General features: G+C 38.4%; 1 protein-coding gene across 1 annotated transcript in view; it reads right to left on the minus strand.

The window, feature by feature from the left end:
- Window positions 1-6880: 6880 nt before the first annotated feature.
- Window positions 6881-15261, minus strand: part of arhgap10 (Rho GTPase activating protein 10) — a 55993-nt gene continuing 47612 nt past the window's right edge. Inside the window, exons 21-23 of the mRNA XM_008420325.2 lie at window positions 11137-11208; window positions 9445-9536; window positions 6881-8156 (exon numbers count right to left, since the gene is read on the minus strand). Of these exons, the coding sequence (XP_008418547.1) occupies window positions 8068-8156; window positions 9445-9536; window positions 11137-11208 (253 nt within the window). The 3' untranslated portion in view covers window positions 6881-8067. The remainder of the gene's footprint in view (window positions 8157-9444; window positions 9537-11136; window positions 11209-15261) is intronic.

Here is a 15261-nt window from a genome sequence, read left to right on the forward strand (position 1 = left end):
ATATAGAAACCCCGACAAAAGTGGAGATTTGAGAAAATATGGGTAAATTGGGATTTAGGGTCCCGTGTATTAAAGTCTGTGACAAACAATGCGCCAATATATCCACATACTTGCCTTGACATGACTCCCAATCTGCATTGTGTTGTGTTTTACTAACTTTATATGCTAATACGGTACTTACACGTAGTTCAAGCTATCTATCTGTACACACAAACGAACCTCCTTGCGCCATGTTTAATTCCTAACAAGAACTCGTAGTTGTTTTGAAGCAATCTTTTATCTTTGCGCTTTACTGCCCCCTACAGGTTTGGCATGTTTAAATCAACACTCAGTGACGTGGATGATGTCTTTTCTGAAACCGATATCGTGCATGATAGTGTTTTGTTTTTTTTACATGATGTGGTGGAGATTTTTGTTTTTAGAAAGACTCGGCTCTGTGTGCAAGGCCTGAATGTGAATGTATTCTTTATTCAGCCGCGTTTCTTCCTTTAAGGATTATTTAGCTCTATTTTTGCATTTTTGCCACACCTGAATGTTTCAGATCATTTAAGAAAGAAAACAACTGTTGATCAGAAAAAAATTGAATAAATCAAATATTTCTTAATCAATACTGATATATTTTTAATTATTTGCTTAATTTAATTTACTCATTACTCATTGTCTTAATATTTATAAACACTGATTTTTTTTTATCCGTAAAAAATACATAAATAAGCTTCTTACTTAGCTTTTTCTTTATGTTTTTGAGATGCCTATAAGCTCCTGACACGCTGGAACTCAACCCATTCATTTGTTTTTATTTTTTGTCAGGATATATAAAATATTTAAAAGAAAATGCAGCATGGCATTTGAATTAACTGTTGGCTTGTGTTGCAAAGCAGCCAATCCAGGAGCAACATTAAATATCCTTAATGCTGATTGGCTGAACCACAACTGTGAACTTCCATGCTAAGATGGTTTCCAGTGTATGTCCAGTGTTGGTGTTAGAACTATTACAATATGGAGGTATAAAAGTTTTATAAAAATTTTTGCTATTAGCAGATAATCAAATATGGGGAAAAAGAAAATTTGCTTTCTATGCTAAATAAATCCCATTATGATAATAAATGTGTTGACTCCTTGGTTACTCAGGTGTGAACACATATTGTCTCATTAATAATTTGATTCTTGATCTTAGACATCAGTATTTGCTAATCTTTTCATTGCATCATCTTTGCCTTTATTCCAAGTATGAAATGTAGAAAAATCTTTTTGCTTTTAACACGTGAAATTGATTGCTCACTCAAAAGGAGGTAATCACTTCTTTGAATACATTTTTAAGGTTGACTGATTTTTGAAGATGAAAGTCGTTGAATGCAATTTAACTCTAGTAAAAATATCAAAAACCCCTGCTTTGTGTAGATTCTAAACAGCTGCATTTAGTGCCTGGAGGAAAATAGCGAACTTTGGTGGCACAGACAGGATGTGATGAGGAGCAGCAGCAGGTACTGCAGCTTAAAGGAGCTGGACTGAGAGGAACGAAGAGGAAAGGAAAAGAAAGCAGGAGACTTTTACAGTAAAAATGAACCTGTGGAGAAAAATCACCATTAACCTTGTTAAGGTCTGATCTGAACAAACGCCTGCTTTGCCAGACTGGAGAGCAGACAGTATTACTTTTTTGCTCATTCGCCCCCCCTCTCTCTGAATCACAGCCTTCTCCAAATCTCCCCCAGATTTCCAATTGCTTTCACTTGTAGTCGTGCCAGATAAACAGAATCTATTGGATCAGGCTGATTTCACGGCTGCACCCGCGCACATGGCAGCTTCTGTGGCCCACTTTCTGAGCCGAGGCTTTTTTTTTTTTTTCCCTTCCCTCCTCTCTACACTCTCTCCTTTATGTATGAAATTCACTTTTCTGCGAATTCCCGCTGAGTTTTCATCCTCAATAATACATCAAGTCTTACTATGATTATATTTGAGCTTTGCTCCCTGAAGGAAACGCACGGAGACACCAGAAAGTATTAGGTTAGCGTTAGCTCTGCAGTTGCATTTGGAGAAATTCAGACATATTGTCCAGTTGCGTCATTTTCTCACAGTAGCAGGTAAACGGCTCCGAATCTTTGATCCAAGCTGAGTCACAGTGTGTTTTAAGGTGTTTTAAGGCTGAAGGACACTGCATCACGGGAAGCAGAGGACAGCTGGAACGCGGCCAGAACCAGGAAGCGGGAGATGAACAAGACAAGGGGAGAGTTTCACGCAAACACACCAACATCTAATCAACACATAGTATATACAGGTTTCCTTCACAGTCATGAAGAGTAACTGAATATGCAGGGAAAAGGAAGTGTATTATGAAAACATGTCTGCATATTTAGATGATTTTTTTTTTCTGTGAGAAATCTGAATTTCTAAAGATAAGTAGATAAGTTGCTCCAAAAGTGAGAGCTTTTTACAGTTCTTTCAATCTCAAAGATGTTCAATGTTACCAATATGTCTTATTTTTCTCATGAGCATTAAAAGGTTTTTTCGCTTGAACTTAACGAAGCAGAATGAAAATAATATAATAATAGTAATAATTAGAGGTGTGACGATCGATCGGCCACTGATCATAATCGGCCGATTTCCATGAAAAAGTGTATGATCGGTGATCGCCGATCACGGTCTCTTGTTGCCGATCACAGAAACCGATCACCTGCWTCTCATTTMTCATCCTGCCTGTGCAGCTGGTCTCCTCTTTCCTTCACACTGTGCAAACGCGCAGCAACAAATCCTAAGCGATGTGGAACTATAACGCACTGAGTGAATGGGGACGTTTGCGTGTTGCGGCGGAAAATTAGCTCGGGGGGAAGCAGGTCAAAATGCATCAACACGACGAATCTAATATGGCATAAAAACAATGCCATACTTGACTGAGTTTGGCTACATCGAGGCTCACTGCAGTAAAAGACATATGGAGGATCAGATGGCAGGTAAAGCAGCGCACAGCTACAAACACTCACCCTGATTAGCATGACGGTCAGAAAGCTAAACAAATAACCCGCAAAATAATTTAAGTCTTCGAGCTGCGATGTAAGACTCTGGTTCTGCTCTCGCTGTTGAACCGCTGCTACGCTACAGGTAGTAATATTTCACAGACGGAGCGCCGCTTCTGCTCCACCTGGTAGTGACTCTCACACCGAACCTCTGCTTAAAGCTGCTGCACTTAACTTAAAAAATACATTTTACATGCGTATTAAAACTTTTGCTGTCCTAACATGATACAAATAATCTCTAAAAAAATAATCAATCTCCTCCCTGCTCTGCATAATTACTCCGCTCAGTCAGAAACAGCCAATCAGAACTAGCAGTAGTCAGCTAGCCGCCATGCTATCAGGAAGTTGTCATTCAGTAACTCTGGACTGTTTATTGTGATGGAACCTGTATTTGCCTTTGAATGTTAAGTTTTATACTTGAATTTTTTGGCAATGTTGAGAGGTTTTATTTTAATTTTTTGCATTATTTAGCTCTTCAGAAACTTCATATGTTATCAATCTGTTAAAGATAGTATTACTATAGCAGTACAATTTGCACAATGCCCGTTTTGTTTTTTTCTTGGAAAAAGTTATTAAAAACAAGTTTTTGTCTATATTAAGGAGAATTCATGGTTCCTTTTTCCACATAATGTAACCGGTAGTGCTTATGATTAAAAAAATAATAATTATGTGATCGGCATCGGTGATCGGTATCGGTGATCGGCCCTCATGGGTGATCGGAATCAGAATCGGCAAGAAAAAACCTGATCGGCACATCTCTAGTAATAATATCTGCCCATCACTCTTTCACTTCATTCAGCCATTCATTATTTATTAATCTATCTTCTAAAACATTTATAAACTAAACACCCACTTCATTTATACATCAAACCATCTCATTCTATCCTTTGTTTATCCATTTATCCATCCATCTTTTTATCTTTCAATCAAATCTACTTTCCACTTATTCATCTGTCCATTGTTCCATCCATGCACCCCTTCATTGTTTATCCAACTGTTCATCCATCTACAAATGAATTTATTATTTATCCAACCGTTAATGATGGATACATCAACCTTTCAGATTTCAAATGTGATGTTCTACATTTGTTTTCTAAAAGGGGCTGAACAACATGATTAATAAGTTTGGAAATGTCAACTTGAAAAAGCTCTGACATGAAAGACGTGCGGTAAATCTGGAATAAGGCATGTATAAAAATCAGCATAGATTTCCCAGCGTCAAGTGATTTCACTTCAAAAGCTTAAAAAGTGGAGCTGAATTATTTGAAGTACCACTATCATTCACTTCCCAAAACTCACAAGGAGAAGTGAATGAACAAATTTCAAGTCAAAGTGTCTACAAGAGCAGCAGGAAGGTGAAGAAATGAGAGCTAGTTCAGAAAAAAAAGAAAAGAGGAGGATAAACACTACATAGCGACAGGCAGGTAGGCAGAGGAAACGGGAAAAATGAGGACAGACAGAGACGTGGCATGCTTTCAGTCCAAAGCAAAGTGAGAGGCAGGCGGGGTGGACGTCTTTATGATTCAGCAACATCCTGGCAGAGGGGAGAAGATGAAGGGCCCTGCGGGGTGGGCGGTGGTGGAGGAATACTTTGCCCCTCTCATTAGCCCTGCCTCATTTCATTACGTTATCATCGCAGTTTCCTCAGGTAGCTGGTAACTCCTCACATTGTGTGATTATGTAACCAAATAGAGGAGGTCCATTAAAAATCACTGCCTCCTGGTAATTATGTAACAAAGGTCAAAGCACTGTGCAAGGAGGCCATTCGCTGTGTTAATTACAAACATGAAGAGTAAGAATTAACATGGATGGACGTTTTGCTTCATTGAGGGATTGAGGAGAGAATTAGTGATTTCTCATCTAATTTTAATCCTTTTTAGTTGCTTTTTTTATATAGCCTTTAGGTGTTTGGACATTAAAAAGTAAGACTTGCATTTCACTTCATAGCTGGCTCAGTGTAGCTGTAAATCAGCCTCTCAGGTGATGCAACAAAGGAGTCATCACAAACCGACTTATTATTTAACTTGATCATTTCTGTCTGTCTGCGAAGTTTTGCAGAAATCAGCCTGTACTGATAACCTCGCTCCTCACTGCAGGTCTCACAGCTCAGTCAGTGTCACATATTTTTATTCAAAGCAATACTGTTCCTCGGATTTGGAAAAGAGCCTTTGTACTACCTTTACTAAAAAGGTGGTGATCCCACTTCACAAAACAGCTATCGACCCATTTCTGACTCTACATCCTAGCTAAAATGCTTGAGAAACTGGAGAATGACCAATTAAAGACACATTTGGACTCTAATAGTATTTTCTACCTGTCAGTCTGGTTTCGGAAAACAACATAGACTGGTGTTGTTTCATAAAAAGTTTTAAATTACTTTGAAAACGCAGTGCCAAGGATTACCGTGTGGTACTTTCTGTAGCATTGACACTGTGGATCATGTCACAGACTTTTTCAAATCAGCAGTTCAGACCAAGCTTTTAAACTACGTTTCTGGTTTCAAGTGTGTCAAAATCCTCAATTGTTGCTATTGTGATGTCACAGAGTGTGCCTCAAGGCTTTGTGTTGGGTACTACTCTCTTTGCAATTCACATTAATGAGCTGGGACTTGCTGCGTATGGTGCATCTCGCCAATTCTATGCCAATGACACAGTTGTAATTCAAATCCGTTGTTAGCATTTGACGTTATTCGGACAAATGTATTCCAGCTCTGATTGGTACTCAATGACAAAACTACAGGCATATTTAAAAATAATAATAAAAAAAGATAGAAAACCCCAGAGATTCTCCCTGCCACCATGTTGGCACAGGATACCGAAAATGAATTTGAATCATTTAAAAATATCTTGGTTCTTGTAGCTGATGTTGTTTCTGTGTTTCTACGTTTCCCCTTGATGCAATATATTCGATGAAAGTTGAGAAGGTGCTCCCAGGGTTACAGGCATCCAAATGTAACAATGGTCATCATGGCCAAACAGTTCCACTGCAGTTTCATGAGACCACTGGAAACTTTAACAATGAAGCTCTTTCTCTCTTTGTACAAAGCACAATTTGGCGTTTTCTTTTTGAGTAATGGGCTCCTCCTTGCCGAGTTTCAGCCCATGCTGGTACAGAACATGTTTCACTGTGGATAATTACATGGTCTCACCAGCTTCTGCAGCAACTTAACAAGGTCTCAGGCTTTAGTTCTGTGGTTGATTTGTACAACCCATCTCCTTCCCGAGTACTGACAATTGGACATTCTTATCATGACTATACTTCCTGTAATTGTTTATACAGATGAACGAAGCACCTTCAAGGATGTAGAAATTGTTCCTAAGTGTGAACCAGAATGCTGCAGCTCCACGGTTCTCTTCCTGATATCTTGACTCATTTCTTTTGACTGAAGCCAGAAACAGTGAGTTAATTGTGCCTTCAACTAACTCAATTAACCAATCAGAAGTTTCCAAAGCCATGACATCGTCTGGGCTTTCCCCTTATTACAAATCATTCTGTATGTAAACGTTTGATTTTGAAGACATTAATAATTCAGACAATAATGAGAGACATGTTCTCTCATTACTGTAGCTTTTAGCAAACAGAAATAATTTTGGTAATTCTAACTGACCTAAAACAAGAGAAGYTTGGTCGGATTTTTAAAAAAAGTGCACGTGTCYTTTTATTCATTGTATGTAAGCTTCTGGTTTCAACTGTATAATATGTATAAACTGAATTAAAAACAAACCACAAATGTCTGGACATTTTTTGTTTCAATAAAAACAAAACAAAACAAAAACAGAAACAAAATATATCAGTTGTAAAATAAATGTTAATTGATAAGAAAAAAACGGACCTAAATTGAACAAAAACACAGAACACTGAACAAAAAGTGGGGAAAAAAACATCTTTATTTTCTTTAACATTGATCAACAAAATGCATCAAATTAGAAAAAAAGTGAAAGGCCTTCAAGAATGCCAAGAATCATCTTAAATTACTGCAACCACAGCTGAAAACAGAATGCTAAACCAAAGCTCACAGAGAAATTACAGTGTTTAGCACAAGAACTGGGGAGATAAAATGCAATGTTACATGTTTGCAGACTAAAACCAGTCTAAGCAAAAGATAAAAACCAGTCTATCACACAGCAGAATGAAATGTACTTGGTTGTAACCTTTTTTATATCTCCAACATGAACACAACACAAGTTTAAAACGTAAAATATTCTGAGGTACTTTAAAATTCAGCTTTGTTGGAGTGTATCATTTTTTTTTCTGCTCACAACTGGAGCAACGTTGAGAAAGGAAAGATACTTGGCTTTCAGTCTCTGATGACCCTGATAATTGTTAGTGTTCAACATGAAAGATAATCAGGCAAATTCACTGGTTTTCTAGGTGCATCAACAACAAACAGAGAACAAAGTGTGTTTGAAATACAAATCTCATGCAATAAATGTGCCAATTTAATTAAATTATAGCGGCGGCGTGCCTCGTTTTAATAACAAAGGGTGCAAATAAAACATTTTATAGGTGAGCGCTGCCCCACTCCAACTGGTCTCAGACATACCCGTAAACAGACATACACCACTCTGTGTTTCTGTGATTAAGGCACGCAGGTATTTCTAATCTAGTAAAAAATAAAGGTCTACAATTAATGGTGGAAGGGGTAAAAGGCTAAAGCGGTTCGAGTGCTGGAGTTTCTGAGGATCTCCCTTTGACTTTGAGCTCATGGATACCATGTATAACAGGGCAGAGGAGAGTGAGCTCAGGCAGACACCTTTTCTCTGGTGCTGCTGCTAAATTCCTTGGACACTACGACTACAGCATGTAATGTACAGCAGAACACTGTAAGCCAAACCCTACTGCACAAATGCAACGTCTCAATGTGAACACCTGACTACTTAATTAACTAAAACAAGCTCTAAAATGCATCATCATGTCTACTTGGCCGTCAAAGTTTGTATAGTGGAGTCTGGGATGATTTACCTGTAAAAATATCTGATTTTATTACTTGGAGAGAAGCTCTGCTGTGAATCCTTGGTGTGATAAAACTCTATATAAATATCTCCATCATCTTTTTTTACAGCATCTCCACGTAGTTTTCAGGGATGAGGCCCTTCTTTCCTTCCAGCTCCCCCTCCAGCCAGCCAGGCTCTCTCGACGGGGTCACTGCGGGAGAGCGTCACCGAGGGGGACGAGACCACAGACAGGCGAGGAACAGACACAAAGCAAAAGAGCTCAGTGTTAGATAGTGAGAATATCAGACATTTATTTAAAGAGGCTACACTGAGTTTATGCAGTTTAATTATTTCAATTCAGTCATTCTCCTTTCTTCTATTGGTTAACCATAAGAACTTGTCTTCAGTGTTTTATTTAAACTAAGAAACATTTCCTGGTTTACAGCTATTATGGTTTAAGGTGACCTAGTATTCTTCCTTTAACAGGTTAGCATAGATCTATGGGATTTAGAAAACATGTATTTTTGCACAAAATCATTCTTAGATAATGAAATTTTAATCTGGTTTGTTCTGCTTATTTTGAGGTTTTTTAGGGCCTCTTGTCACTTTAAATTCAAATAAGCTGCTGCTGGCCACGCCCCCCATTCAACGTTTATGTTCCTGCAACACACAGATGAACAATTATACAACTGTACATCTTTGAAAAGCAGAAATAGAGCCTCCTGCACAACCAACACAAATGCAGAAAGTTATTTCTGGATGTTGTCAACAACAAAATGCTTGTTTTTTCCAGCAGCCATTGTACAACACATTCAGCAGTAAAACATGCTGGTTTGCTAGCTGACAGGCTGGGCTTTGATGGGGTTACGTTCAAAGGTTTCTGAAATGGCTCATTTTCCAGACATGAAAAAACTAACTTATTGCTAAAAAGCAGCTGGGTGATTTTTTTTGAGGTGCTTGAGTTTTAAGAAGAAATAGAGACCAGAATAGAAGTATAAAAAAGTACAAAATGTGAATTTTACATAATAGGTCCCCTTTACATTAATAATTTAAGTTATCTCTTTGGTAGTTTGCTGAAAATTGTAAATGAGCCCAACAGATTCTCAGTGTTTAACAAGCATTTGTTTTAATTAAAGGGTTTCCCTTTTCGGTCCTTAAATCTTTTTATCAGAAACAGAACGTCTTCAGTCAAGCAGGAAATAATTAGCTTCAGTTGGACGATCCCAGATCGTAAAAAAATATGTGAACAGAGTTGTTGGAATTCAAAAAAATAATTTGATTCTGTTCAAACAACATAATTTCTGGTAAATTAAAAGAAAAACAACCGTTTGTTTTCTCTTGTGGAAGTGCTTAAAGCTGATTGAAGACTCCCCGTCACTGTCCTCATCACTCCCTCCAACTTCAGATCAGATTGAGAGCCCAGTTCCCCTCCTCCTGCCTAAATCCAATATTCCAGAGCGGGTTGTGAGTGAGCGACTGGAGCTGGAGATAACACTCACCGTGGCTGAATATTGCTCCGACCTGGAAGGAGAGCTCCGTCTCGTGCTCGGCCTCACATGGGTACACTGCCTTGGCTTTCCTGTTGGTGACACTGAAAAATGAAGGCAATCAGCGAGCTGGCGGAGGCTTTGGGGAGGATTACCGTACGGTTCAATCTGGGCACAGGTTGAACCGTTCATTCACGCACGAGTCTGAAACAGCAAAAATTGGCTTTTACTGGAAAATAAGCAAAAAAAAAGTAGCAACAGAAGGGGCTTGGGTACAATGCTCTGGTAGCCCAGACACGAGTGCTACAGCAGGCTGCATGTGCATGCGCACGCTTTGAGACGCGCTTGATGCAGGTCTGGTACAGCAGGAACACATCAGGACACACTGCTGACAACCATCAAGGGAGATAATTAAAAACCGGCGGCGTGATTCTAAAGAGAGTTTATACACACAAATAAACGTCAAACAGACGTTTCCCTCGACGGTGCTTAAGCTTTTCAAAGTCACATTTGTGAGTTCGGAAAGTGAATTTTAAATCAGTTTGATATAAGAGACTGCAGTCAAACAAACCATGCTTATCACGCAGCAAACTTTTTTGACAAAAAAATATTTATGCTCTTTCTCCCCCTGACGACATAAAAACCGTCCCTGCAGAGGAACCTGTTTTGCACGACATTGCAAACTATTATCTCGAAAGCTCGGCAACATTATTATGTTGAATCTTGGCTTCAACACAAGATGCCCTGATAAATATTTCATATTCTCTGCACTGGGCAGCAAAAACGCAGGATGAAAAAAGGAGAAAGGAGGCACAAAAACTGCAAGGGGAAGAAAAAAAAAGTCTGGTCACAGAGTTGTCAATACAATAACGTTGAGCAGAGCCCTCATATGGAGATTTTTACAAGAAAGTAGAGCGGCATTTTGCAGAAATGAGGGCTTGCATTTACATGAAAATACCCCTAATGGACCGAATAGACCTCTTTGCATGTTCCTCGGCAGAATTTGATGGCATTGAAAATTATTTTATATTTTATTCCAAAGCAGACAGAGTCATCATTCAGAGAGACGCAGCTTCTGTCATCTTTAATCAGGGACTATTTGTATTCGGGGAGGAGGGAGGGATGAAGCTTTTGCTCCAATTGCAGCCACAGATAAAGTTCAAGGTAAAATAAAAGCATGAGGGAGAGAATGAAAACCGGAGGGGAAATATCGAGATACAAACACTTCAACAAATAGTTTGCCTTATAAAGCTACTCTACATGGATGTTGAATAACTGTGGGGCTTTTAAGGATTTATTTAAACAGTCCTCACTCCAGTGTGGAATGATTTCACAAAACAAATTCAACTAATTGGAAAACCAGCATTTATGGTGGATTTTCTCCAACATGCAGTGCTGTGAGTTTTGTTGCACCCTTAAACATCTCTCCTGTTTCTTTTTCTTTAAAATTACACTGTTGCCTTTCAGCAAGAAGATTCTGGGTTCAAAATCCCAGCCTGCACAAAGTTTGGGTATTCTCCACCTGCGTGCGTGAGTTCTCGCTGGGTACTCCACTGCAAAGGCGGTAAAAACCTTTTTATCACACTGTATGTGCATATTTGAGCCTAAATTTATAATGTTGAGCCAGATATATGAAGTGAGAAGTTTTAATAGAAGTAATCATCATAATGAATTCAGAAAAATGTAACTAAAACCCAGTATTACCTCTGCTCCTGCTTTTCTTTGTCAGCACCAGCTGTTAGACTGTCCCCAGAAGCTCCAGATGCTTGAAGAGATCTGCAATTGATCACAACAGAAAGGTTATTGTTCACAGGGTGTAAAAATAATGCACCGCTTCTTTAGGCCAAAGCATCCACAGAATCCTCTGGGACAAGAACAGACTTTGATCAGAACCGAACAAATGCAGCAGAAACATTTTTTAAACAAAGTTGGAGAAAATGATTCTTTATTTTCAGCAGTAAAGCAGGAAATATAAAGTGCTGAGACGCCAGATAACAGTTAAATATAATATCATTAAATTGATTATTATTACACAGGAATAATCAGATGAATCTTATTTTTACAACCAATATGCTTGATTGCATTCAGTGAATTTTAACTAAATGTCGAATACAAATTAGACTGATACTGATATGTTGTTTATCACCGTTTTGTGAAGAATTTATTATAAGAATTTTAAAAGTTTCTTACAACTATAGATCTACAGTTTTCCTGATAAAATGCAATTAATAATGTTAAACAAAACTGTGACAGTATCATCGGAAAAGGCAATTTTTACCATTTTCTTCACAGTTTGTTCTACAAGAGCACCAGGAACATTCAGTAAATGTGTCAATATGATTAAATGTGTGTAGGTTAGTGATATCAATCAATCTTCTGTCAGTGGCATCCTGAAGAAGACTATTTCAAATGGGAACGTTTTCCAAGAACAGCTTTGAACGCAGAAGTAAAAAATAGTTTTCATCATAATTTTTATCATCGTCTCAATAGTGCCAAAAAATTTGCAATAAAAGTCAAAGTCTATATCACACACACGCCTAAAATCAGACTTTAAATTATAATTTGTGTTGAATTTATTTTGGATGTGTGCAACACTATTTAAAAAGTGAAAAGGTGAAAGGTCAAAATGTCCCTTTTAGCAGAGCTTCAAAGTGCTCCAGGTGTACAGTAGTAGTAGCTGTGCTTGACAACTGCTTGTTGTTAGGGCCAACAGGTCTGCAGCTGCTTGAAAGGCTGGAGGCAGGGGTCCTGTTAAAGGCAGAGTGCAGCCAGGCTTCCCTCTGTGTTGCATGCCTGCCCCGGGGCCAGTGCTAATACAGCACATAATGAGCAAATTGCTTCTAGTTGCCGCTCCCATAGAGACGCTAATAAAGCCAATTAGAGGGAGCAGCTGAGGAGGGGCTTGAGGTGGGGAGGATGTTGTGAATAGTGGCTACGTTGGCAGCGGCGGTGGTGAGAGAGAGCGCACGTTAAAGGGTATTTTGTGAAGGTGAACACGCAGTACTATGCTCACACTTTCATTCCCCGCTTTGCATTGCTTCCTCGCCTTTCGTTTCTTCTGCTGCCTCTCTCTCAGCGCGCTTGTCCATCCCCAGCGGTAGCTGTTCAGCTCAGTTCGGGCCTGACTGTGGGTGATTTATGGCTCTGCAGCAGTGTGGAAGTGCTGTGGTGCTCAGCTGCTCCACATCAGCATGGGGGGACAGTGCGCTGCAGTGCAGCAAATCCACTCATTAACCTGGGCCCAAGTACAATCACTGTCTCCCTGGGTCACAGCCAGGAGGGGAGAGTAGCACCAACACCTCACCCGTTTGCAGAGGAACTGAATTACATGCAGTTAAAACCAGGTGGGCTCATCTGAACTGCACAGGGAGATAATCAACGACTACACTGCAAAAACACAAAATCTTACCAAGTATATTTGACCTGGTTTCTAGTGTAAATATATTTATACACTTGAAATAAGACATAACTTACAAGTAACTTTTCAGTAATCTATAGAGGCAAGGATTTCTTAATTGAGTTCAAGGAGTTCCTGTAAATCACAACTAAAACGCACCAGTTTAGAGTTGCTTTTGAGCCATAATAAATGAAACACTAACCAACGTTTTTATGTGTAATGACGGCACGTTTTTATGATGTAAAGCCCTTAAAACTGCCTTGTTGCTGAAATGTGCTATACAAATAAACTTGATTAATACTGATGAAAAATTACTGGTTTCTTTGGCAAATTATTTCACATTTTCCCACATTATAAGTGAAATAATTTGCTAATGGAACTAGTACTTTTTTGTCAATATTAAATAATTATTTACCAATAATTTCTGATGAGAAGAGCAAGAAAGTGAGATATTTGTTTGGAAAATCTGGATCACCGCACCTGGTTAGTCTCCTATTACTGTATTGAAAAGAACGCAATGCAGATTTTTACACAGTCCTAACCTCCTCCAGCTTTCAGTTCATCTTGTTGGGTTTATGACGCAAATAATTTGTGAAAGGGTCAACTGTTTTTCCTTGAATCACTGTTCTCTTTATAGTCATAGACTTCAGATTGATTGGAAATGGCCCAATAACCCTTCAATGATTGATGCCATTGATTGCTTCTCACCTGGACGTTGTGTTAACTCACACCTGTAGCTTCAGATGAATTTAAACAGTTATCCAAGTGTACTGTATTTTATTTTTTACTAGCAGTATCTGGGTGTTACTTTTCCTAATAGAATTGACTAATATCCAATCTTAGAATCGAAAGAGTTTTTAGCATGTCTCCATCTTCTTGCTTTCTTCAAAATGAAAGCACAAACATTTATGTCATATGTGTTTCCATCACCATCTTTAGTAGTGGCCCAAGTAAAACTAATTAACAAAGGAAAGAACAAATTATTTGACTAATCAGAAAATAAACAGTGAATATCCAACAGGTGCCCTCCTAATGTTCTGGAAAGTCCTAAAATCTATGAGAGGCAAATTGACTTCAGCTAAAATTGTCTTCACAATTACAGCGAAAGCCGGGCAAAGGAAATTGTCTCTCCAACAGAAATGGCATCAAGCTTTAGATTGCTTTTTGATRATTTCACCCATGACAAACAAAGCAGATTATTTAGTAAATGCGATTAAACAGACAAGAAATAAAACTGAAAACACAGGCAAGGCCAAAGTAATAATAATAAAAAATCACATCAACATTCCAGGTTTGATCGTTCACCCTACTTCAAATGTTTTTCTCAAGATCTCAAAATGTCCTTGCTACACTTTTAGGCAATACCAAAATAATCAATGGAAGTTTTTGTGACAGTTTCCCAGAATAAATGCTTTTATTTTACTCTTTCATAATTATCTAATACAAACAAGCATTCGCTGTAGATGTAGACCTTACATTTACCTTTTGACTCATTACATTTTTAAAATGATAATGTAAAACCAGCTTATGCTGTGAGCTCAAACAATAGAAAAACTTGTAAGAACTTTGCACAAAGTGTAAAATGCAACCAAACAGATTTATTGTGGGTGATCATACTTGGTTCTGACTCTTTTGGGGAAGGACTACGTGGTTTTGGTTCTTTATAAACCATTAAACTGAGCTTTCTACCGTCAGCGTCTTGAGGGACTCATTAGAAAATAAGAGAAGATCTCAGGGTGCATTCACACCAGTCCTGTTTAGTTCACTTTAATCAAGCTCCAGTTTGTCTGTCTAGAAAGTCAGGCTCGTTTGGGGAGATGTGAATGACTAAACTCTGATGCGGACTATGAAAAAGAAAGCAAACTGTGGTCCGCCTAAAAGCCTAGATATCGGTTCGGTTGAAGTGAACTCTGGCACAGTTCGAATGTGAGACCGCTCCAAAAGCAGGCAGTGGACTACAGCTCAAGGCATTCTGGATACATACAACCAAAACAAACATGCTAGCAGGATAAATGGCATGTGGTCTTTTACCAATGACAAAAAACACATCTTACAAACACTAAAATCTGACACCACTCCATTTTTAATTACGTTTTGTGATTAAGAAAGTTTCTATCATATTTTCTTCAGAGGTTTTTGTGTCATTTCCTTCAATGGTTCTTGGTGCAGCTCCACCACAGTCGAGGGGGGGAACAAATTTTTCTAAGGGTTTGGTTAGTTTGACACAGTGCAGTGTGAAATTGAACCGCACCAGCTGATTGGTCCCCATTCAAACAGAGTCTACCAAACTGTGTGACCTTAGACAGTAAACAAATAAAACTGTTTTTTAATATTTGTTCTTATCCACATTCCTGCATCTGGGAGAAAACAAAACTGTAGAAATTGCAAACCTTTTTGATAATATTTGTTATTGTATTAATAAGATTATATAT

This window comes from Poecilia reticulata, linkage group LG1, assembly GCF_000633615.1.
Source record: "Poecilia reticulata strain Guanapo linkage group LG1, Guppy_female_1.0+MT, whole genome shotgun sequence".
Taxonomy (NCBI): Eukaryota; Metazoa; Chordata; class Actinopteri; order Cyprinodontiformes; family Poeciliidae; genus Poecilia; species Poecilia reticulata.